Source organism: Abramis brama (genome assembly GCF_963993115.1).
Source record: "Abramis brama genome assembly, chromosome: 8".
Lineage (NCBI taxonomy): Eukaryota > Metazoa > Chordata > Actinopteri > Cypriniformes > Leuciscidae > Abramis > Abramis brama.
The window spans coordinates 37,480,330-37,505,128 of record NC_139970.1 but is presented as its reverse complement, the minus strand read 5'-3'; the positions used below and the strand labels follow the sequence as shown (position 1 = coordinate 37,505,128).

Below are 24,799 nucleotides of genomic sequence, written 5' to 3'. Positions count from 1 at the left end.
ACATGTTCTGTCAAATCTATGTGAATGCATGTCCTTGTAGTTGTTTGCATGAGTTCTTAATGCTGACTAACAACTTCCACAGCAAATATCTTCAAATTTTCTTACAATAGTTACTTAAAATGTAAGCTGTGTGATATCTCTACATATCTCACCTCCCTATGACTGCTCATCTTGATGTTCACTTGTATCTTGTATCACAATTTTAATCTATAGAGCATATATACAGTAATGTCATGAGAATGTTTTGCACATTACAACTAAAATAACTGATTCTTTATTTTAACATACGCATATAGAGTAGATTTAAGCAGAGCATTTCATGTGTTGTATGTCATGCTTGTAATATCTGTGTCTATTTCTTAACCTCGATAGAGGTTTGAAATAGTATGTTCTTTCATGTCTTGTTATCTTAAATGTCTTTCGACTTAAATTGACATCAAACAACACACTTTATTTTAATTTAAAGAGGTCGATAAGAAGGCTGAAGATAAACTCATCTCTAAGCCCAAAGAAGAGAAGACAATTCCAACAAAAGGTATTATGGTAACCACAAGTCTACATCCCTGTAATGTGCTGAGATGGAATGTCTAGTACAGAAATCTCATCATATCTTTGAAATTCCTTTTGAAGTACTGACACCTAAAGAACCAGAGAAACCAAAGACTGCTCCAAAGGAAGAACCGGTACTAGTCCAACCAGTGGAAGGTACTGAAACAGAAACCTTTCTTCATAATAACTCCCACTGTTTATAATATATCTTTAGGGAATTATTTTAACTAAAAAAAAAAAAGAAAAAAAGAATTTGTTAATAAAAGGTAGGTCATAATCTGCTTCTCAATGTAAAAACTTTGTAAGGTGTGCCGTAATGTCTGTCAAGTTGTTGTTTTGTATGTGTTTCTCTTATGTGTAAGCTATTAAGTGAATGCACTTAAGAGCATCCCCTTTCCACTTAATAAAGAGAGGTGTCTTCATTTTCTACACATTTTGATTTTCATTATTTAATTTAGACACTTTTCTTTGCAGTAGATAATAAATATTGTTATTGTAACATTTTTTAAAAACTTTTTTTGTGACCACATTTCTAAATCAGATGGTGAAAAGGGACCCGTTTCTGCACCTGGACCAGGAAAGAAAGGTAAAAGCATTAAAAAAAAATTAATCTTGCAGAAAATGTTTTCTCACAGATGGTTAAGCAGTTTTAGATTAGATGTTCTCTCTAACTGTATTTGTGATGTTATTTTGAATTTGGTTATGTGTATTAAAAATGTTGTATGTTGTCAGTTCCACCTTTGTCACTTTGTCTGTTATTGATTGTGTTCTTTAGTCTTGTATTATGTTTTGTCTTGTCATAGTTTGTTGTACTTGGAGGCCAAAGGATGTTACTGTGTTAAATGTGCTGTGGTTGGTTTTTTGTATGTACCGTTCACTTTATAATGCAATAAATTTCCAAATCTAAAGGCAAAGTTCTTAAAATAAAGGAACAAGAGGGAAGATTTGAAATGCCTACCTTGAAGAAAGCTACGAGAGTATCCAAAGATAAAGACGAAGATCAAGAAATGGCCAAACTGAAAAAAGTGCTCAAACCACAAGAGGAGGAATATAAAGAAGGCCCAAAAGTGTATGCTGAGGCTCACACTGAAGTTATCATAACTGAAAGTTATGAGGCAGAAATGCATTTTGAGACTTATGAAACTACCAAGAGAGTTGAGACAATTCAACCTGAGGTAGGCAAAAAGAGTCCTGTTGATCCTGATCAAACATCACCTCAGATACAACCAGAAAGTGAAGTACAAGAAAAAGCAAAGAAAACGACAATAGGAAAGGTTCCAAAAAAAGATACACCAGAGGAGCCTGGCTTTGCACTGAAAAAGGTTAAAAAGTTACCATTAGAAAAAAAAGAACAAGAATCTGTAAAATTAAAGCCATTTGAGAAACCTGTAAAATCGCCAGCTGAAACTGAAAAAGACATCAAAAAAGATGAAAAAGGAAGAGAACCTATAACTTTTGACCGAAGTAGAGAACCAGTTACTTTTCAGAAAGGAGAGCGACCTGAAAAGTATGAAATGCCAAAAGAACTTGATGCCCTCATGAAAAAAGAAGTGCCCTTGGTTCCTGATAAAAAGGAGCCAGAGGAAGTTGCTATTAAAGCAGTAACCAGACCTCCAAAAGATGAAGCACCTTCAGAGCCTACAGAGAAATTATTTAAAGGTAAAGGTAAAATTCCATCTAAAGATCAGGAGTCTGAGAAGGTTCAACTTAAACCATTTACAAAGAAACCTTCAGCTGGATCACCAAAAGAAAAGGAGGTTCCAGAGCCAAAAGAACAAAAACCAACTGAATTGTCACCGCTTAGTAGAGCACCAAAAGATGAAATTAAAAAAGAACCAAGTATTTCACCGAAAAGAGTTGAGAGTCAAGAAACTCCAGACAAAGGTAAAGAGGTTCAGAAGATACCAACTAAAGTACCCCTAGAAGACAAAAAGATGCTGCCTAAAAAGGTTACCCCAGTAAAGGACATTACACTAAAGGAAGATGAGAAGAAGCCTATAGTCACCAAAAAGGGTATTTTACCCAAAGAGGCTGAGGAGAAAGAAAACATAATTCTAAAACCCATTGAGCATGAAAAGGGTGGTGTAGAGCCTGAAAAGATTCCTTCGCCCAAGGTTGGGAAACCAAAGCCAACTGAATTAGTTCCTTTGGATAGGAAGCCTAGTGAGGATTTAGCAAAGAAGCCTAAGAAAGTTTCACCCAAAGACTCAATTGAAGCTGTTATCTTGAAAAAAGTACCTTCAAAGGTTTCACCTGAGGTGGAGAAATCTGAAGAAACTCTTCCCATTTCTGAAGTAGAGGAGATTCAAGTCCTAAAGGAGCTGTCCCCTGGAGCTGTACAGTTAAGAAAAGTGTCAACCCAGTTTGAGGAAGAAGTATTTGAAGAAGAGTTTGAGGCTGAATTTGAAGCTGAAGATGAAGAAGAAGCGTGGGGGTGGGAGGTTGCTTCTCGAGACAGTTATGGCTCAGAAGGCTCTGAAGAAAGATATTTGGAGGAAGGGGCACTTGAGACTCCTGGGATGCCAGGGGGTAGACGAGGTGAGAGGGTGGCTGTGAACTACACCATTGAATGCCTCATTTTCCGTGCTATGGAAACCAGCCTCCTATTGTTATTTATTTTCTTCCCAGATAATTTCCATGTCTACATCCATGTCCATCCACATAAAACTGCTAAATCTTGTCTGCCGCCTTCATCTTCTTTCAATCTTCATTGTGGCATGTGTGTTGTATTTGAATGTCTTTTCATCTTGTTTGTTGTTTATCTGTGTGTCTTCATTGATCTATGAATTATAACCACTGGTGGTAGGAACGGTTATCGTATTTGGATCATAACTTGTCATCTAACTTCCCATTAATTGGAAGCATGATTTTTATCATCTTCATGACCCTTCATTCCCTATATTTAGTATTTTCCTGTTTGTCTCAAAGTGTTTCTTCAATTACTTGACATTTTAATTAAAATGTTCACGTCCATGAATTGAAAATAATTGATTTTTGTTTGTTCAGAGGGAAAGCCTAAAGAGGAAGCTGGAAGAGGCAGAGGCTTGAAACGTATGCTTTTTAATTATTTTTTTTCCCCTAGCCATTTTAAACCATTTATATATTCACTCATGATAGCTCTGGAAGGAATGTATCTGTATGAAATGTGCTTACTAATCATTTCTTCAAGTATAACATTTTAGTTTAATTAATCCTCTTTTTACATTACAGCAAAACAAACTCCTTCTCCTGGTGAAGGTGGAAGGGGCAGAGGTCTGAAGCCTGGCGCTGGTGGTGACAAACCTCCAGGAGATTCACCATTTGGTTTCCAGCTCAAAGCAGTCCCCCTGAAGTTTGTGAAGGAGCTCAAAGATATTGTGTTACAGGAGGCTGAGTCAATCGGCTCCTCAGCTGTATTTGAGTGCCAGATCTCTCCATCTACGGCTATCACCACCTGGATGAAAGATGGAAGCAATCTGAGGGAGAGTCCAAAGCACAAATTCACATCTGATGGCAAAGACCGCAAACTGCAAATCATTGATGTACAGCTTTCAGACACTGGAGAGTACACATGTGTTGCAAAGCTTGGCAACAAGGAGAAGACCTCAACAGCTAAACTTATTGTTGAAGGTAGTGCGCTGATTATGAGTAAAAATATGAATATACTGTCATCTCATTTAAAAGACAAATTTAAATATTTAAATATACAAAAAAATACTACCACATGAATTGAGATTTTCTTCTGTTTATTTTTTTTTTTTTTTGATAGAGTTACCAGTGAAGTTCACAAAGACTCTGGAGGAGGAAATGTCTGTGATTAAGGGACAGCCAATGTACCTGACCTGTGAGTTGAGCAAGGACAGGGATGTGGTCTGGAAGAAGAACGGAAAAGAGCTCAAGCAAATTGCTGGCAAAATTCAAATCAATGTTATTGGACTGCAGCGCTCTGTGACGATCCAAGACACAAATGATGATGATGCTGGCGTTTACACTTGCGAGTGTGAGGACATCAAGACACAAGCCAACGTCAAAGTCATTGGTATGCATATGGGCATCTTTATAGTTATTTACTTTATCTATTAATAGTTTTGTACCAAAAATGACTAAATTAAATATCTACCTTTTCAGAAATAATCAGAGATTGGTTGACAAAACCTTTGAGGGACCAGCATGTAAAACCAAAGGCTACTGCCACATTCAAGTGTGAACTGTACAAGGACACTCCCAACTGGAAGTGGTTCAAGGGAGATGAAGAAATTCCTACTGACCCTACAAATAAGACTGAAGTGAAAAAGGATGGAAAAGATATTACTCTTACAGTCAAGAATGCTCAACCTGATGATGTTGGAGAGTATGCCATAGAAGTTGAGGGCCGTAGATATGCAGCAAAACTCACTCTTGGAGGTGTGTTAGACAGACATTTCATTTATTACCTTTTGCAGAATATTGTTTTTGTATTCCCTTTAAATATTGTTTTTGACTGTCAAAAATATAGAGCGTGAAGCTGAGATCTTGAAGCCTCTTGCTAGTATGGAGGTGGTCGAGAAAGGGGAGGCCAACTTTGATACTGAAATTTCAGAAGATGATGTGCCTGGAGAATGGAAACTTAGAGGACAGGTTCTGACAAGATCACCGGTAAGATAATATATAATTGAAGAAGATGCAGTTTTATATAGGCTATTTTACACAAATAATTCTATAAATTTTCATCCTCAGACATGTGATATCAGAGCAGAGGGAAATAAAAGATTCCTCACACTGAAAAATATTCAACTTGACCAGGCTGGAGAAGTATCTTACCAAGCTTTAAATGCTATCACCAGTGCAATGCTAACAGTCAAAGGTATGTTGATGAGCAGCATAAAATGTATGTCTGAACAAGAAATGCAGTATTTATAAACTGAAGAGGGTGAAAAATAACTCTCTTGTGATAACTGTTATTCACACCTATAGAAATTGAAATGGACTTCACAGTCCCATTGAAGGATGTTACTGTGCATGAAAAGAAACAGGCAAAGTTTGAGTGCACGATCACAAAAGATGTGCCTAAAGTTATGTGGTTGAGAGGATCTGATATTGTAACATCAGACCAAAAATATGATATCATTGATGATGGAAAGAAACACATGTTGGTCATAAACCACTGTGAATTTGAGGATGAGGGAGAATACACTATTGAAGTGATGGGTAAAACATCAACAGCCAAACTGACAGTTGAGGGTAAGTTTTCATTCAAGCCATATATCAGTCACCATAGGGTCCTCTGAAAAATGTGTTTTGTTCACAAAATCACCAAGCTAAAATGGTTTTGCAATGGACTAACACATTATAGGTATGCGGCTGAAATTCATCTCACCGATATCGGATCAAACTGTTAAGGAAGGTAAAACGGCTCGGTTTGAGCTTGAACTGTCCCATGACAATGTTCCAGTGACGTGGCACAAAAATGAAACAAAATTGCATCCGAGCAGAACTGTACTTATGCATGTTGATGGAAAGAAACATATACTAGAAATCAAGGATGCTACTCTAGATGATACTTGCCAAATAAAAGCAGAGGCTAAAGGATTGTCGACAACAGCAAACCTGACGGTGCTAGGTAACTTTTTATATATATGATGGTGGTGGTAAAATAAGTGGTCTTGAAATCTGTAATCTAGTGAACATTAACTAAACAATAATAGTTATAAATAATCATATAAAGCAGTGTTTTATTCCACAAAGTACATTACTGGTTCTCTAAACGTTTTTACTTTTTAAATTTTATTTACTTTAATATAGAGGGAGATGCCTACTTCACAATTAAACTGCAAGATTACACTGCAGTTGAGAAAGATGAGGTAAATCTTGACTGCGAGCTCAGCAAAGATGTTCCTGTGAAATGGTTCCACAATGAGACTGAAATTAAAGCCTCCAAGATGGTTACCATAAAAGTTGAAGGCAAACGAAGAATCCTAAACATCAAAAAAATTGAGGCCAAAGAAAAAGGATTGTATGTTTGCGACTGTGGAACAGACAAGACGTCGGCCACCATGAACATTGAAGGTCAGTGTTCAAGGTTATGGTCATATGCTCACTTTTTTTTTTTTTTTTTTGCTCTAAATTGCTCTACAAAAATGCCTGGAATGTTTCAGGTCTTTTTTGTTCTATAAATAATCGATCTCTCTGTCTCTCTCTCTCTCTATATATATATTTTTTGTTTTCAGCTCGTGACATCAAAGTGGTGCGACCCATGTATGGTGTTGAGCTCTTCGATGGTGAGACAGCACGTTTTGAGGTGGAAATCTCTGAAGATGATGTCCATGGCCAATGGAAACTGCAAGGGGAAGTCCTCACTTCATCACCGGTAAAGCTACTGAAACTATTTGAAATGGTGATAAATGTAACATTTGCATGTACGACTTAATTTTATTTTTATCTTTGTGGCAACAGGATGTTGAAATCATTAAAGATGGAGCTAAGCACATCTTAACTTTGTACAACTGCAAAGTGTCCCAGTCTGGAGAGGTTTCATTCCAGGGTGCCAATGCAAAATGTTCTGCCAATTTGAAAGTGAAAGGTACATCATGCCTACATTTTATGCTGCCATTGTTGATTCTCAGCCAGCGGTTCTAAAACGTTTTCCTGCAACCGGCAAACTTAATCGAATGAAACGTGTGGAACTCCTCAGTTCTGGGGGAAACTGCAAACTACCAATTACACTTTTAGGCTAGCTTCCTAAATACATACATAATTCAATTCTTTAATTTTTACTGATCTACTATTTTCTAGACTGCTGTTTTATTATTTAATTCTTTGGAATTAACTAGACTGCTGCTTACAACTAAGTTCAATAACTTCTAAGTTATTGAAGTGAAACAACTGATTGTTGTGAGTGCTTGTAAATTTTAATTATTTTAATCTTATGTTGTTGTTTTTTGTTGTTTTTTTGCAAAATCATCAGCTCACAGAGCACAGTTTGAGAGCCACTGTTACAGATTATTGGATATGTTCTTCATATATATTTTTTTTTTTGCAGAGCTTCCAATTACTTTTGTAACACCTTTGGCTGATGTGCATGTATATGAGAAAGATGAAGCGAGGTTTGAGTGTGAGATCTCAAGACAGCCAAAGAGCTTCTGTTGGTTGAAAGGATCTAAGGAGATTACACCTGATGATAAATTTGAGGTACTTCAGGAGGGCAAAAGACACATTCTGGTGGTCAAATCTGCTTCCTTTGAGGATGAGGCTAAGTACTTGTTTGAGGCTGAAGACAAGAGAACGTCTGCCAAACTTGTTATTCAGGGTAAGGGGAGAAAATAATACATTATTTTAAAAAGAGTTTATGTCATGTTTTTTTGTTGTTTTTTTCCATAAAGTTTTAAGTGAAGACTACTGCCAGATTGAATCATGTGCTTGCATATTTCACCAGGCATCCGTCTTGAGTTTGTCAGACCCATTAAAGATGTCACTGTTAAGGAGCGTGAGACTGCAGAATTCAGCATCGAACTCTCTCATGAGAAGGTTCAAGTCACCTGGTACAAGAATGACGTGCGTTTGCATCCAAGCAAAGTGGTGCACATGTCCGAGGATGGTAAGATCCATACTCTGTCCTTCAAAGAGGTGTCTATTGATGACACATCTCTCATTAAAGCTGAGGCCCTTGGAAAAACCTGTGAGGCAATGCTCACTGTACTTGGTAGGTGTTAAAAAATTGGACACTAATTATAGTATCTTAGAGTACTTATAATTAATTACATTCAATTTTCTCTTGTATATCAACAGAGGGAGAACCTTACTTTACTACCAAGTTGCAAGACTACACTGCAGTTGAGAAGGATGAGGTTGTCCTAATGTGCGAAGTGAGCAAATCATCTGCTCAGGTGAAATGGCTCAAAGATGGCAAGGAGATCACTCCCTCTAAGAATGTCCTCATCAAGGCTGATGGAAAGAAACGTATCCTGACAGTAAAGAAGGCAGAGAAGGCCAACATTGGGGATTACGTGTGTGACTGCGGCTCTGACAAAACAACAGCCAAGCTTAACATTGAAGGTATGTACTTTATGTATTTGTGTGTTTTGCTTTAAATTCCATATAGTCATATAGGTTCAATTGATAAAATCACTATGAACTACTATGATCTAGTCACTACTTCTCTCCTCTTCCTTTCTCTGCAGAACGTGATATTAAGGTTGTCCGTCCACTGTACAGTGTGGAGGTCACAGAGACAGAGACTGCTCGCTTTGAGACAGAAATCTCTGAGGAGGATGTTCATGGACACTGGAAACTCAAAGGAGATGCCCTGCACCAGTCACCGGTAATTTCTGTTGCTCCAAAATACCAAAGAGTGATTTCTCAATAGCATATTAGCATAACTTACAGATGCTTTTTGGACATTTTGATGTTTATCAGAGCTATAATTTTAGTTAATAAGAATAATTTAATTTCAAATAAATCCTAATAATGAATTGTATTAAAGGAATATTTAATGCAAAAATGCTAATTCTGTCATGTACACACTTCGTGTTGTTCTAAACTCAAATGAATTTTTCATAAAATTGCATAATAGTCTTTTCACAAAAGCACCATAAAACTATTAATGTATTAAGTACTTATTGTGCACTGTGTGTGATGGATAGATTGAAATTTAAGCAAAAAAAAAAAAAGTTACTTGTGGCTTAGAACAAAATTTTCAATTTAAGATGAACTGTTCCTTTAAGAGCTTACTGTTAGCTCTTATTAGCTGTTAGCTGTTACTAACTTATTTTATTTTAATTACTGTGAATTGTTCTCTGTGCTAAAATTATCTTTCAAGCATGTTTTTTATTTCATTTATTAGGACTGTGAAATTAAGGAGGAAGGCACCAAGCACATGCTTATCCTTTACAATGTCCGCATGGATATGGCTGGTGGTGTAGACTTCAGTGCTGCTAATGCTAAATCTAAGGCTCAGCTCAGAGTTAAAGGTGAGAGTGATGAATACGATTCCTTCTTTGCATTTTGGATACGCCAGAGAAATTGTATATCAGTGGACAGACAAGAAACAATTTGTGTTGAGTCACAAGACAGATGATATGTGCAGAATACAGTATGTGAATTAAAGGCAGTTCAATTAGTCGGCCACTGCAGTTTATCATTAGCTCGTAAATTACTCTGACAGATGTCATGTAGTGATAACAGGGTGTGAAAAGCATTTATTATGGCAGGGATTAATGTTTTACAGATAGGTTTGGCAGCCAAACAATTTTTTGTTTAGTTTTTTAATACTGATGCTTTAGAAACAAGCAGGTGACACAGTTATGACATGCCTCCCCTTAACAATGATGTGGGATTTTTTGTCTATTATTTTTGTCTATTTTTTGTCTATGTAACATGTAACATTCTCTTTTTCCTGGAAAATTCCAGTAGGTTGATTGACAGTAACAGATTTCTGAGCAGGGTGTCATTACAGGGGTGGGCTAGTGGCCAATCAGGAGTAGCGGTTATTTTAGAATCTGCATGCCATATCTAGAGAGGCTCTGTCAGTGATTGGCAGAGGCTCAACAGACCTACCTCCAATTTTTTTTCTGACCATATACATCTTAAGGAAACTCAATATGCAAATAAAGTAGGCCCCCAACACAAGTACCTCTCTTGCTGAATCCCACTTGTCCTGGAGGCTTATGGGCTCCAGAGCAGTGGCCTTTTGTCAGTGGGAAAGCGCTATGTGGATTTGTAGTTAAGGGATTACCAGTGTCTCTTGGAACTTGGAGGTGACTAACAATGTCTTCTCCTGAATCCAAAGCACGAATGATAGGCCTCTTGAGGCCTCTCAAGGATGTAACAGTGACAGCTGGAGAGACTGCAACCTTTGACTGCGAACTGTCTTATGAGGGCATATCTGTGGAATGGTTCCTTGGGGGTACAAAGCTGGAACCAAGTGACAGAGTAAGTGTGCTTGTTTTCCTTAATGCATGTCTTTTGTGGTTTTGGGGAAAAAAAGGGTTGGTGCCACTTTATTGTGTATGAAATAATTGAATCATACCTGAATTAATCAATTCAAGATGGTCGCTCTGACCCTTTAGTTGATACACTACATGAAAATCAATTGTAGTAAATTGTGTTTAACCTCTAGGATTAAATACATATTTAACAACTGAAAGACAATTCTTACCACATTTCTGCATATTGCATGATAGTTCTTTACATTTGTGAGTTAAATGCTTTCCTCATATAAGGACCTGGGGGATCAGGATACCAGTTGAGCATTTGATCCGGGTTTTGAGATAACACACAGGGGGATTCTGCTCTGCAAGCGTTCCTCTGGTTATTTTTAACTGCTTCAACTTCAAGACTCTATGTGCAGTGGCAGGTGGCAAGAGGCCTTTTTACAGATATAGCTTGTATATACATGTAGCAGTGCATGTATTTATTTATGTTTTGTTAAAAGCATTTAAAATTGTTTGCCATGTCATTTGCAATGTGTGTGACTTAGATCTTCAGTAATGGCCTATTTTACATTATACTCTTATCTTACTGATGTTGTGTAGCAAATGGTTTTGGTAAAAGGCCATACATTTAGGTGATGACAGCTGTGGTTCAAGATATGTTTTTTATTCCTGATATGTTTGTATGATAACTTGATTCTTAGTACAAATGAACCCTAATTTTACCAGTTGTCTTTATTTTTGGACAGACAGATATTTTGATTTCAGTGTATGTACTTTCTAGCTACTGCATTGTATTCAGGAAAGCACTCATATTAGGTTTACCAATATACATGGATTTTATTAAATTATTATTGTGCTATTATTATCACATAAATATATTTATAATGTTGTTTAACAGAACTAAAGGTAATTAATATAAGTTTTTAGAAATGAAAGTTTTTAGAAATGGTACTGAACTTCAATGGTACTGAAGTTTTTAGAAATGAAAGTTTTTAGAATTGGAACTGAACAATAAAAAAAAAATTAGCTGCAGAATGCTTGAATTGATGATTTAAGACTGTTACGTTAATTTGTAATATTATTTTTAGTTTTATTTCTATTGATAAATTAAGGAAGATGTTAGTTGTAAACAAATCATATACAACAGTTTTCATCTTTTCATTTATCTTAGATAATTTAGCCTTATTTGAAGTTACACAAGCCAAATGTAGGAGTGTATAAATTGACTCCCAGGGCACATATTTGGGGCAGTAGAGGTGTGAAATTGAGAACAGTTCCTAGTGCTCAGCTGCTGATGTCTATTGCAGAGGGGCAGTAAATAGCCTCCCCCACCCTTGACACAGCAAGGGGGATTGATTTATCAATTGGTTTGATTTGCACAGGTGGTGACCCGTGCAGAAGGCAGAACTCACACGCTGACCCTTAGGGATGTGAAGCTGACAGAAGCAGGAGAAGTAAAACTCACTGCAAAGGACTTCTTGACACAGGCTCAACTCATTGTAAATGGTGGGTGTCATTTGTTCACTATAAAATGTAGATTTACTGTAATTGCCCCCTCCTTACTAACAAGCATCACATGCATTTTTTTAATTGGCCTGACATGCTCACATTCAGGGGTAAGTAAATATCTATCTATAATCTAGCTCAGGTGCTTCTCAATAACACAAAACATTCTTAAACGTGTAAGAAAGTGTCTTTCGCTGTTTAAAATAAAGATATAATAAGCCTGTCTTAAAATATTAGCACTGGAAAGTATACCTGTATTGTTAAAAACAGTGAATTGCAAAAAAAAAATTTTTTAATTAATTTGCTGCACAGAGCCTCCAGTTGAATTTACCAAACCTCTGGAGGACCAGACTGTGGAAGAGGAAGCCACTGCTGAACTAGAGTGTGAAGTCTCCAAAGAGAAAGCAGAGGTCAGGTGGTTTAGAGATGGACAAGAAATTCGCAAAACCAAGAAGTATGACATGGTTGCTGATGGCTGTAAAAGAAAACTTGTCATCCATGACTGCACACTTGATGACTCAAAGACATATACCTGTGATGCTAAACAGTTCAAGACTTCAGCCTTCTTAAATGTTGAACGTAAGTCAACCAGAAAAAAAATCAAATTGTACTTGTAATGAAAAAGTAAATCACTGAATTTGATTACCTTTTGATTTTCAGCTCCGCATGTTGAGTTCACAAAGCCACTCCATGATGTTGAGGTCAAAGAGAAGGAATCTGCCAGATTTGAATGTGAAGTGTCTCGTGAAAGTGCAAAGGTTGGTTGTCTAATATTAAATTAAGTTTTTTTATTAATCACCTTAAGCCTTTTATTCATCTCTTTTTCAACTGACATTTCAACTTATTTTTTCAGTGTAATTCATAAGTTAAATGTTAGATATTCTTTTATGTAATGTTGAATTTATCATTGAATGTTATGTCTGAAATTTAATTTATCGGTATATTCCACTGTCCTTTTTGCAAAGGTTCGCTGGTTCAAAGATGGCAATGAAATCAGAAAAGGCAAAAAATATGAAATGATTTCTGAAGGAGTAAAACGTATTCTCATCATAAGCAAGTCTGTCTTTGATGACGAAGCAGAATATGAATGTGATGCCAGGACCTCCAAATCCTCTGGAATGCTGACTGTCGTTGGTAAGTTATCCTGTTTATTTGTAGTCTAAGCAGACTTCAACAGCTTACTTTGAACAGTAGACTGATTTGCTTGATTTCTCTTACAACAGAGGAGGAGACTAGATTCACAAAGAACTTGGCTAATGTTGAAGGCACTGAAACCGACAGTGTTAAACTGATTTGTGAGGTCTCCAAGCCCAGTGCGGAGGTTTCATGGTACAAGGGTGACCAAGAGTTGCCTGAAGTTGGTAGATATGAGCATATTGCAGATGGAAAAAAGAGAATCCTCATTATTAAGGGCCTCCGAATGGATGATGCTGGAGAGTACCACTGCAAACTTCCGACATCACAGACCACGGGGAACCTGAAGATTAATGGTGAGACTTTGTCTTGTCCCTGAAAGTGTACTTCATAATTTTTACTTATAAAATGTATTCCTTGTTTCTATAAACGTGCTTCATACTTGTGATTGCCATTTTTTCTAACTTTTTTTTCTTAACCTTTTAGAACTTGCTGCTGAGTTCATTGCTAGGCCTCAAAGCCAGGAAGTGGTTGAAGGTGAAAAGGCACAATTTGTGTGCTCAGTCTCCAAAGACACATATGAAGTGAAATGGCTCAAAGGAGATAAGGAACTTCAGTCAAATGACAAATATGACATTATTTCTGAGGGCAAAAAGAGAGTTCTTGTTATCAAAAATTGTGAACTCAAGGATGAGGGAGGGTTTGTAGTCCTAATTGGAACCACAAGAGCCTCAGCTGATTTGACTGTGCTTGGTATGTACAGCATGTTGCAGGATTTTTTATTTATTTTTTTGAGAAATGCTGACAGAAATATGAAAATTCTGATGTTTTGCTGTGTTTTATTACAGAAAAGCTCAGGATTGTCACTCCTCTCAGAGACATAAAGGCAAGTGAAGGACAAGAAACTGTCCTCAATTGTGAAGTTAACACTGAGGGTGCAAAGGCCAAATGGCTGAAGAATAATGAGACATTATTTGAAAGTAGCAAGTTCATCATGGTCCAGAAGGACAATGTATTCTCTCTGAGGATCAAAGACACCCACAAATCAGATGAGGCCAACTACACCATTACACTGACCAACCAGCGTGGTGAACATGCAAATAGCTCTGCCAACCTTACTGTGCAAGGTATGACATACACAGATGTCCTTTATTTTTTATAGTTAATAGTTTTTTGACTTTGAGTGTGAGAATCCAACTTAAGTTGCAAAACTATTGACTTAAAAAAAAAATTAGAGACTCATAAACAAAAGTCTGAATATTTCCTCTGAATACTGCAACTGTGTTTATATGAAAGTTTCTTTTTATCTCGCCAAAAAAAACATAAAATTTCCCATTGAGTGGGTAATTAGTGGACTGTTTTGAATTAGTTTAACAGTAAAGGGGTTTTAAGGGATTAAGTAAAAGCTGCCATATGTTTTTGACAAGTATTAAAACATTATTTTAAAGGATTTAATTATTATAAAATATATTTAAATATAAAGTAACATACTTACGTAGTCTTATATTTCTAATAAATATGACATTAATTGTCCTGCAAAAGACTTTATACAACTAACCTGCATCATATAGTGAGATTTTAACTAAATGGATTTGAGACTTTTAGACTTTTGTTTCAAAATCACATGCCTAGTTAACTTACCATACACCTTAATTTCCACAGAGGAAGATCTTAGAATCATTGTTCCTCCTGAGGATGTTGACACACAGGAGAAAAAGACCATCAGCTTCTCATGCAAGGTGAACAGACCAAATTTGACAGTACAGTGGATGAAGGCAGGTCAGGAAATCACTCTTAGCAAGAGAATTCTATATCGAGTGGACAAGGACAAGCACACTCTGACCATTAAGGACTGCAGCCTTGCAGACGAAGGTGAATACACTGTAGTTGCTGGTGCTGATAAGGCCACGGCAGAACTGATCATTAGTGAGGCACCCACTGATTTCACCACTCAGCTCAGAGACCAAACCATCACAGAGTTTGAGGATGCTGAGTTCACTTGTGAACTTTCCAAAGAGAAGGCTGAAATCAAATGGTACAGAGATGGCAGGGAGATCAGAGAAGGACCAAGGTAAGATGCATTGTGTTGTTCTGAGTGCTTTTGTTAAGGGTATTTTTGTTAGGTTGAGGATGTTTAATATGCATTTTATGTTTATTTGTAAGATTCCAATTTGAGAGAGATGGCAAAACATGCAGACTGCGTATAAAGGAGTGCAGACCAGATGATGAGTGTGAATATGCCTGTGGAGTGGATGACAAGAGAACCAGAGCCCGTCTTTTTGTTGAGGGTAAGTTTGTTTCAGTGTCCATCAAAAACCTGAAAATATCACAGAATTTTAAAATTTGTGATTTCCAGGTGTAGAATAGTCATGGAAATGAGTGAAATCTTAAATGGTCTTTATGACTTTTTTTTACCTCTTTAGAAACTCCTGTGGAGATTGTCAGACCACCCACAGATGTGTTTGAGCCCCCAGGCTCAGATATTGTGTATGAAGTTGAGCTCAACAAAGACAGAGTTGAGGTCAAATGGCTGAGGAACAACATGACCATTGTCCAAGGTGATAAGTACCAGATGATGAGCGAGGGTAAGATTCACAGGCTTCAAGTGTGTGAAATTAGGCCACGTGATCAAGGCGAGTACAGATGCATTGCCAAGGACAAAGATGCCAGAGCCAAGCTAGAGCTTGCTGGTAGGACATATATATATATATATATATATATAAATTAAATGTTTTACAAGCAAAGCACAATCACATTCAATGCATGTTTACAATGCCCTGGTGTTTCTCCACAGCCATACCAACAATTAAAACCTTGGATCAAGACCTAGTGACAGATGCTGGAAAGCCATTTGTTATGGCAGTTCCTTACAACGCTTACCCACATGCTGAGGCTGAGTGGTTCTACAATAAAATCAGTCTGCCAAAAGACAATATTCACACTTCTATCGACAGGACAGAGTACAGGCTTAAGGATCCTAAGAAGTCAGAGGAAGGCCGCTATAAAATCATCATACAAAACAAACATGGAAAAGGAGAGGCTTTCATAAACCTAAAAGTTATTGGTAAGTTATTTTCATAGTATATCAATTTGTTTTTGTAATACATCCCAATATTGTATTGTTTAAAAATATTTCTCTTTTCTCAGATGTTCCTGGGCCTGTGAAGAACCTTCATGTTGTTGACACTGCTGACGGTGAGGTCAGCATTTCCTGGGAAGAGCCTGAGAGTGATGGTGGCAGCAAGATCTTGGCTTATGTGGTTGAGAGACGTGATATCAAACGTAAGACCTGGACTCTGGCCACTGACTGTGCCGATAGCACAGAGTACTGTGTAACTGGCTTGCAGAAAGACTCCAAGTACCTCTTCCGTGTCTGTGCACGCAACCGAGTCGGAAGTGGACCCAATGTTGAGACAGATAAAGCTGTTCAAGCCAAGAATAAGTTTGGTAAGTCAAGAATATCTGAAAGTCAAGTTTTTGTGCACCCTAGCCAATGATTCTCAATTTGTTTTTTAATTGTACACACTCTAGATGTTCCTGATCCACCACAGAAAGTTATTGTTGAAAATGTCAACAAGTTTAGTGCCACCGTCTCTTGGGAACCACCACTGTTCGATGGTGGATCTGAGATCACATCATACATTATTGAGCTACGTGATAGAACTTCTGTGAACTGGGCTCCGGTCATGGTGACCAAACCACATGAACGCACAGCTATCATTAATGATGTTATTGAGAACAAAGAATACATCTTCCGCATTAAGGCTGAGAACAAGGCTGGAATTGGCAAACCAAGTGCTGCCACTAACCCAGTGAAGATCATGGACCCTATCGGTTTGTAAAATCCCAAACATCATTACTTTATCACACATGAAAGCTTTCACATGTAATATATGTATCCAATGTTTTGATTCACAGAGAGACCAAGCCCTCCACTGAATTTGACACACTCTGAACAGACCAAGGATTCCTGTCTGTTGACATGGGAGACTCCCTTTAAAAATGGAGGCACAGCGATCACTGGCTACATCATTGAGAGATGTGAAGAAGGCACAGACAAGTGGCTCAGATGCAATGCTAGGCTTTGCCAGGACCTGCTGTACAGGGTAAGTGTGCTAGCTTTTCAATCTTTGCCAAAGACCAACCTGAAATATATGCTTTTTAATGCTATTTAAGCATAGGAAACATAATTTATGGGACAGTCAATGTTAGACTTTGAATTTGGCCATCAATTTTGAGATTTCAGTATTTCCCCTATTCTAATGTCTTGTATGCCTGAAATAGTGAACTACCTCCTAGTGAACTGACTTTCCTTGAAAGAGATTTTGTCTTTGATTGTTATAGTGCTTATTAGTATGTTACGAAATGCTTGTGATTAAATAATTTCCACAGATGTCAGGCCTGAAATTTGGAAAAAAATACAGCTATAGAGCACTTGCTGAGAATGCAGCTGGGCAGTCTGACCCCTCAAACATTGTTGGACCTTTGTTGGCAGATGATCCACACTGTAAGTGATTTCTGCGTCATTGCACCCTACATAACTCTTTGATATATCTGAATCTTCAAGTCAAATCAAGTTGCTTTCTACATGATTTGCTTCTCTTGACACAGTTGCACCCACTCTGGACTTGAGTGCATTTAAGGATGGTCTGGAGGTTATTGTCCCTAACCCTCTTGCAATTCGTGTCCCTATCACTGGGTACCCGGTGCCCACAGCAAAGTGGACGTTCGGTGAAAATGCGCTAACGGCTGGTGAACGTGTGTCCATGGTTACAAAGTCAACCTTCACAGAGCTCATTATAACCCCAAGTGTGCGTCCTGACAAAGGCACATACTCCTTGATGCTGGAAAATGATGTGACCAGTGTCTCAGGAGAGATTGAAGTTAATGTCATTGGTACGCACAATGTTTTATTATAGTCATGTATACATCAATTTACATTTCAGAAAGGAAAAAGTAAAGAGTTATACTTTTTTATTCTGCAGCATCTCCAAGCGCACCAAAAGACTTAAAGGTTGCAGAAGTGACCAGAAAGCATGTTCACCTGATGTGGGAGGCACCTGATCATGATGGAGGCAGTCCGATCACCGGCTACCAGGTTGAGAAGCGTGAGGTCTCCAGAAAGACCTGGGTGAAGGTATAAACATTAACATATCTTTGACCATTAATTTCTGTGAACTGTTTTGCGAACTTACAGTGATCTGTTTCCTTGTGCTTATTTAATTTTAGGTGATGTCAGGTTTGCAAGACCAGGAATACACCGTCACAGATGTTGTTGAGGGAAAGGAGTACTTGTTCAGAGTTATTGCCTGTAACAAATGTGGCCCTGGAGAACCCGCCTATATTGATGAGCCAGTGAATGTGTCTTCACCTGCAAGTGGGTTTCAATACTAATAAGAGATTAGTCAGTGTTAAATATTCACAATGTCAAAAGTATGAAATACCCCATAAATTCATGTGTTGGTGCGTGTGATTTACAGCTGTACCAGACCCACCAGAAAACCTTAAATGGCGAGACAAGTCTGCCAGCAAGATCTTCTTGTCATGGGAGCCTCCCAAATGGGATGGTGGAACTGCAATTAAAGGTTATATTGTTGACAAATGTCAACGTGGCACTGACAAGTGGGAGCCATGTGGAGATCCAGTGCCTGAGCTTAAGTGAGTGATCATTTCAAATTTCTTTTTTTGTAAACTGACTTGTGGTGCATACTTACAAAAGTGAAACTAAATTAACTCTACAAACAGGTTTGAAGTGACTGGTCTCATTGAAGGACAGTGGTATGCTTATCGTGTGAGGGCTTTGAACAAACTGGGTGCAAGCAGGCCTTGCAAGGCGACAGATGAGATCTTGGCCGTTGATCCTAAAGGTACTTTATTAGATTATGCTTTCATATTCTGAGACATTATGACATTATGATTGAGGTTAAGCTCAATGTTTGCTTGCTTTACTTGCCACTCTCACAGAGCCTCCAGAGATTCAACTAGATGCAAAGCTGCTGGCTGGCCTGACTGCTAAAGCTGGCACTAAGATTGAACTTCCTGCTGACATCACAGGCAAACCAGAGCCTAAAGTCAAATGGACCAAGGCTGACTTAGTCCTGAAGCCAGACGACAGAATCACAATTGATACCAAACCTGGCCACTCAACACTGTCCATTGCTAAGACCAAGAGGGATGATACAGCTACATACATAATTGAGGCAGTCAACAGCAGTGGCCGTGCAACTGCAACTGTTGATGTCAACATTCTAGGTTGTGTGACAAAAAAAATTAAATAAATAATAATAAATATATATATATATATATATATATATATATATATATATATATATATATATATATATATATATATATATATATATATATAATGGAAAATAAGACAATTTATTTAGAGAAAATATTTTTATGAGCAGTTTTGATTATTTTGATTATATTAATATCTAATCTTTGCTCCATTTAGATAAACCTGGTCCACCAGCTGCCTTGGATATCTCTGAAATCACCAATGAGTCCTGTTTGTTGGCCTGGAATCCTCCAAGAGATGATGGTGGCTCAAAAGTGACAAACTATATTGTTGAGAGGAGAGCTGTAGACAGTGAAATTTGGTACAAGTTGTCCTCCACTGTGAAGCAGACCACATACAAAGCCACTAAACTTGTGGCTTTCAAGGAGTATGTCTTTAGGGTTTATGCTGAAAATCAGTTTGGCATTGGTCCCCCAGCAGAACATGCCCCAATAATTGCCAGATACCCATTTGGTATGTAATTTAATGCTGCTTCAACAATTCAAACACATTTTGCCTAACTTTTTACCTGAATTATTAATTCATATATATGTTCACAATATCTTAGATACACCTGGTCCCCCATATAAATTGGAGCCATCTGATATTACAAAGGATGCTGTAACTCTGTCCTGGTATGAGCCTGATGATGATGGTGGAAGTCCTATTACTGGATACTGGGTAGAGAGATATGAGCCTGACCATGACAAATGGATCAGATGCAACAAGCTACCTATTAGAGACACAAACTTTAGGTATGTATGGATGTCAGTTCACCCTAGTATGCCATTGTTGTGTGTCATAAACTTGTTTGTTTGTATTTTAATATGTCTGAAATACAAATTTGCTTGCAGGGTAAAAGGCCTGCCCACAAGAAAGAAGTACAAGTTCCGTGTTTTGGCAGAGAATCTTGCTGGGCCTGGCAAACCAAGCAAAGAGACAGACCAGATTTTGATTAAAGATCCAATTGGTAGGATTAACATTTGATTAATATCCTACTTTGCCCATTTCACCTACAAAATGTCATACTCTATGATGTGAAATTTTCTTTTAGATCCTCCATGGGCTCCTGGTAAGCCCACTGTTAAAGATGTGGCCAAAACATCTGCCTTCCTTCAATGGACAAAACCTGAACATGACGGTGGTGCAAAGATTGAGTCTTACACCATTGAGCTACTCAAGAGCGGGACTGACGAGTGGGTTCGTGTAGCTGATGGTATCCCCTCCCTTGAGCACTTCCTGAGAGGATTGATGGAGAAGCAAGAGTACTCATTCCGTGTCAAAGCTGTCAATGCAGCAGGCGAGAGTGAACCTAGTGAACCAAGCGATCCAGTGCTCTGCAAGGAGAGACTCAGTAAGTCACACTGTTAAAGATAAGAATTCTGTCTTCATTTATTTATCCTCATGCAGTTCCAAACCTATATGACTTTTTTCAGTGGAACACAAAAGAAGAAATTATGAATAATGTAGTTGGTTACTCTTTTTCATGCAATTTCAATAAATGGGGAGATTTCATACTTTAAAAAGGACACAAAGGGATCATACATGTCTCATAAAAATAGTCCATATTATGTGTTTACTAGTCTTCTGAAGGCATGCAACAGTTGTGTGAACAGTCCTAAATTTAATTTGGGTTTTCAGTAAATAACAACTTAAATGTGTGTTCCTCATACAAAGCTATCGTATGGCATCAGAAGCCTTGAAATATAGCACACAAGTTGCACTTTTCTGGTGCTTTATTGTCATTTTGGAGCTTAAAAGCACCAATTGCTATTTTCTCTCATTATTTACAAAAAAGTAATAATGGGCAGGATATTCTTGACATTCTTAATATTATTCTATGTGGTCATATGGAAAGTCATACGGGTTTGGAATAGATTGGGAGTGAGTAAATGATGGCAGAATTTTAAGTCTAGAATTAACCATTGCTCTAACATTTAAACATTCAAGTGCATGATTCTTTATACAACATTTTATAATGATGATCCTCCTGTAGATCCTCCATCGCCACCAAGATGGCTTGACGTAATTTCTAGTAGCAGGAACAGCGCTGAACTAAAATGGACAGCACCTGAGAGAGATGGTGGCTCTCCAATCACAAACTACATTGTTGAGAAGAGAGATGTCAGACGCAAAGGCTGGCAGGCTGTGGACACCACTGTGAAGGAGCTGAAGTACACTGTCACCCCATTAAATGAAGGGGTTCTCTATATGTTCCGTGTTGCTGCTGAGAATGCAGTTGGACCCAGTGAATTTTGTGAACTTGTAGACTCTGTTCTCGCCAAGGATACTTTCAGTGCGTATTTAGTCCTTATTGCTTGTTTCATTCTATTGATTTGTTGATATTTAATATTGAATTTGTCTCACAAATGTTTTTCTTCTTCACAGGTACCCCTGGACCTCCATATAATCTGACCATTACAGATGTCTCCAAGACTCATGTTGACCTGAAATGGGATGCACCTAAGAATGATGGTGGAAGACCTGTCTTGAGGTAGTTACGTACATATCGCCATTGTAGCAGTTTATTGGTATTTTAACATTTAGCAGTTGTTATTTTAGAATTCTTCATATACTATTTTAGTGTTTATTAATATTTTGAATTGAGCTTTAAATAATTTTTATTTTTTTTATTTTTAATTGATTACTTAATGAGTTTTTATTGTTATTTTATGTTACTTTAGATCTATTTCAGTTTTAGTAATTTTAGTACTTCAGCTTCAACTTATTTAATTTTAAGTAAGTTGCCAAGGCAACATTTCTAATTTTCATTTTAAGTTTTGTAAGTTTAAATTTTCATCCAATTTTTATATTTTTATTTCAGCATTTAACTCATGTTTAATGACTTATTTGTATGACCCTTGAATCATGCTGTAAAGGCCAATTCACACTGCACTGACAGACGGAGACCAACGCAGATAGTCACCAGATTACAGCATGTCACTTTTTAGACATTCTCACACCAATTTAGCATGTTCAATCAGCGAAAACAAGCTCTGACATACAGCAACAGACTCCGACAGAGTTAACACACTGATCCGACAAAACCCAGCAAAGTGTCTATTGCCATGCCTCCGTCTATTTGTGTGGTGTGAATTGGCCTTAAAGTGCTTGAGTCAGTATATCTCAAAGCATACAAAAAAGTTAATCCAATGTATCAATTATTCAAAGACATATAAAAAATATAATTCCTTATTTTTTTGTGTTCTAAATATCAATCTTTCCTAGATATGTCATTGAGAAGAAGGAGAAACTTGGAACCCGGTGGGTGAAATCTGGAAAGACTTCAGGTCCTGACTGCCATTACAGAGTGACTGATGTAATTGAGGGGACTGAAGTCCAGTTCCAGGTCTCTGCTGAGAATGAGGCTGGAGTTGGTCACGCAAGTGAACCCACTGATATTGTGGTCATTGAGGACCCAACAGGTATGCTAAATATAGACCCCAATATCATTTTAGAAGTTTAACCCCTTAAACCCGAAGTGTGCTGCAGGCGGAAACCCCCGCCCTGCGAAAAAAATAATAATAATCAAATTACTAAGCAACCACTGAATGGAACAACATGGTGTCAAATGGTATCATTTTAAAGCTTAGAATCTTAAGAATCTTAAAAAATTAATAATCATATTTTTCAAAACTACTACCTTGATCAACTCAAAATGGGTGTTATTTGAAAGCTTAGAGATATTCCTCTTGGAGTTCTAACACAAAAAAATCCCACAGAAGCACGAAGCCAAGTACATACTGATGAAGCACTCGCGTTGCGTTTGCGCCTACAAATTCATGAAGCATGTACAGATCATAGAAAATGGCAACATTATTTACAGCAGACTCTCATGATTAAAAAGAGCCCTAACTCACCATAATCCATCAGATCTAAAGATATTTCTCATTGTAACACTAACCTGCACAGGCACACACAGAGCTTTGTATATAGATGGAGCACTGATGCCGCATTTTCACTCATAACTCCATGAAGCATGCATAAATTGTGGAAAATGGAATGGAAAATGGAAAATCATTATTTACAGCAGATTGTTACGATTAAAAAGAGCCCAAACTCACCATAATCCATCGTTCAGATCTAAAGATATACCTCATGGACTTCTAACACATGAACCTTCACAGGCGCACATCCAATGAAGTATATAGATGGTGCATTGATGTGACGTTTTAGCTCATAACTCCATGAAACATGTATGAATTGTGGAAAACATCTTTATTGACATCTTTACAGATTCTCACGATTACAACGAGCCCAAACACAACATAATCCATAGTGTTGATCACGAGATATTCCTCACAAATTAATGCATACTTTGCTAAAAAAACATGTCTCTCATCTTTCCGGGATGCAGTGTGTTTTCCAATGTTCCCGGAATTCCAACGTGGAATAACAAATTAACGAGTGCCGAGTAGTCCCTCTAAAACAGAGTGTACGGCCCGTGGGCACCACCTAGCTGCGAAAAAATTCATAATCATATTTTTCAAAACTACTGCCTTGATCAACACAAAATAGGTGTCATTTGAAAGCTTACAGTCTGAACTTTACAATGAATGTAGCCAATTTGAAAACTCCTAAGTAGTGCTGAGTTATTTGCTGATAAATAGAATTTCTTTTTTTCATAATCTATAAAATACTTTTTTGTATTATGTACTGCAATGTGTCAAAAACATCATACAGCTCATGAAACATTACACAGATCGCTGAAAATCATTTTTTACAGCATATTATTACTATTAAAATGATCCCAAAATGAACATAATCTATTGATCACAAGATATTCCTCATTGAGGAAAAAAAAAAGAAGCCCATTAGGGGGCGTCAAGGACTGCACAAAAAGGCTATCTTGGTTCCAAATGCTGTAATTTTTCATTACTTTACGCAATCACCACAAAATTTTATCCAGATGTAGCAATTTTCCTCCTGCCTTATTTCCTTCCTGAGTTATTCCATGTAAAATAACAAAGATATGCAAAATCAAAAAAATATATATTTAGATATATTTTGTCTTTTCAAAGGCAGTTTCTCAGCATGGCAATGTCCTAATGTAATGTATATTTTCTAAAAATGTGTACTATCAAACGATTCCTACCTTTTGACTCTCCTTGCTATAGTTATGAGTCCTTAGTTTTGTGTATGTCACTCAGAAAACAACAATTTTATTAATGCCTTCCAAATGTGTGAGGACTAAACAAAGGCTACCTTTGTTCCAAATGCTGTAACGTTTGATTACTGTATGCTATCACCACAGAATTTTATCCAGATGCAGCTTAAATTTTGGGGAACTTCACCAAAAAAGAATTTCCCCCTACCATATTTCCTTCCCGAGTGATTGCATCTCAAACAAGAAAGATATGAAAAATCATAATAAATTCAACAGAAATTATTTGTGATTCAACAGAACAGTTACATCTTCAGTAATATTGCATATGCCCAA

At 37.4% G+C, this 24,799-nt stretch overlaps 1 protein-coding gene across 1 annotated transcript in view; it reads left to right on the top strand.

Annotated features, from left to right (window-relative positions):
- The window catches only part of ttn.2 (titin, tandem duplicate 2), a 169,052-nt gene that overhangs the window by 71,476 nt on the left and 72,777 nt on the right, over positions 1–24,799 (top strand). The window contains exons 101-149 of the mRNA XM_084122514.1: positions 467–535; positions 631–705; positions 1,091–1,135; positions 1,459–3,087; positions 3,556–3,600; positions 3,760–4,158; positions 4,298–4,567; positions 4,657–4,932; positions 5,024–5,163; positions 5,245–5,371; positions 5,482–5,748; positions 5,861–6,127; positions 6,310–6,573; positions 6,735–6,874; positions 6,961–7,087; positions 7,547–7,813; positions 7,940–8,206; positions 8,293–8,559; positions 8,685–8,824; positions 9,347–9,473; positions 10,292–10,434; positions 11,819–11,942; positions 12,255–12,521; positions 12,603–12,700; positions 12,908–13,076; positions 13,166–13,432; positions 13,563–13,829; positions 13,925–14,203; positions 14,739–15,147; positions 15,240–15,364; positions 15,500–15,766; positions 15,871–16,140; positions 16,224–16,523; positions 16,608–16,910; positions 16,995–17,182; positions 17,469–17,583; positions 17,688–17,972; positions 18,062–18,213; positions 18,306–18,453; positions 18,557–18,734; positions 18,822–18,943; positions 19,041–19,328; positions 19,537–19,833; positions 19,928–20,114; positions 20,214–20,329; positions 20,414–20,713; positions 21,356–21,655; positions 21,748–21,853; positions 22,588–22,784. Of these exons, the coding sequence (XP_083978640.1) occupies positions 467–535; positions 631–705; positions 1,091–1,135; positions 1,459–3,087; positions 3,556–3,600; positions 3,760–4,158; positions 4,298–4,567; positions 4,657–4,932; positions 5,024–5,163; positions 5,245–5,371; positions 5,482–5,748; positions 5,861–6,127; positions 6,310–6,573; positions 6,735–6,874; positions 6,961–7,087; positions 7,547–7,813; positions 7,940–8,206; positions 8,293–8,559; positions 8,685–8,824; positions 9,347–9,473; positions 10,292–10,434; positions 11,819–11,942; positions 12,255–12,521; positions 12,603–12,700; positions 12,908–13,076; positions 13,166–13,432; positions 13,563–13,829; positions 13,925–14,203; positions 14,739–15,147; positions 15,240–15,364; positions 15,500–15,766; positions 15,871–16,140; positions 16,224–16,523; positions 16,608–16,910; positions 16,995–17,182; positions 17,469–17,583; positions 17,688–17,972; positions 18,062–18,213; positions 18,306–18,453; positions 18,557–18,734; positions 18,822–18,943; positions 19,041–19,328; positions 19,537–19,833; positions 19,928–20,114; positions 20,214–20,329; positions 20,414–20,713; positions 21,356–21,655; positions 21,748–21,853; positions 22,588–22,784 (11,475 nt within the window). The remainder of the gene's footprint in view (positions 1–466; positions 536–630; positions 706–1,090; positions 1,136–1,458; positions 3,088–3,555; positions 3,601–3,759; positions 4,159–4,297; positions 4,568–4,656; positions 4,933–5,023; positions 5,164–5,244; positions 5,372–5,481; positions 5,749–5,860; positions 6,128–6,309; positions 6,574–6,734; positions 6,875–6,960; positions 7,088–7,546; positions 7,814–7,939; positions 8,207–8,292; positions 8,560–8,684; positions 8,825–9,346; positions 9,474–10,291; positions 10,435–11,818; positions 11,943–12,254; positions 12,522–12,602; positions 12,701–12,907; positions 13,077–13,165; positions 13,433–13,562; positions 13,830–13,924; positions 14,204–14,738; positions 15,148–15,239; positions 15,365–15,499; positions 15,767–15,870; positions 16,141–16,223; positions 16,524–16,607; positions 16,911–16,994; positions 17,183–17,468; positions 17,584–17,687; positions 17,973–18,061; positions 18,214–18,305; positions 18,454–18,556; positions 18,735–18,821; positions 18,944–19,040; positions 19,329–19,536; positions 19,834–19,927; positions 20,115–20,213; positions 20,330–20,413; positions 20,714–21,355; positions 21,656–21,747; positions 21,854–22,587; positions 22,785–24,799) is intronic.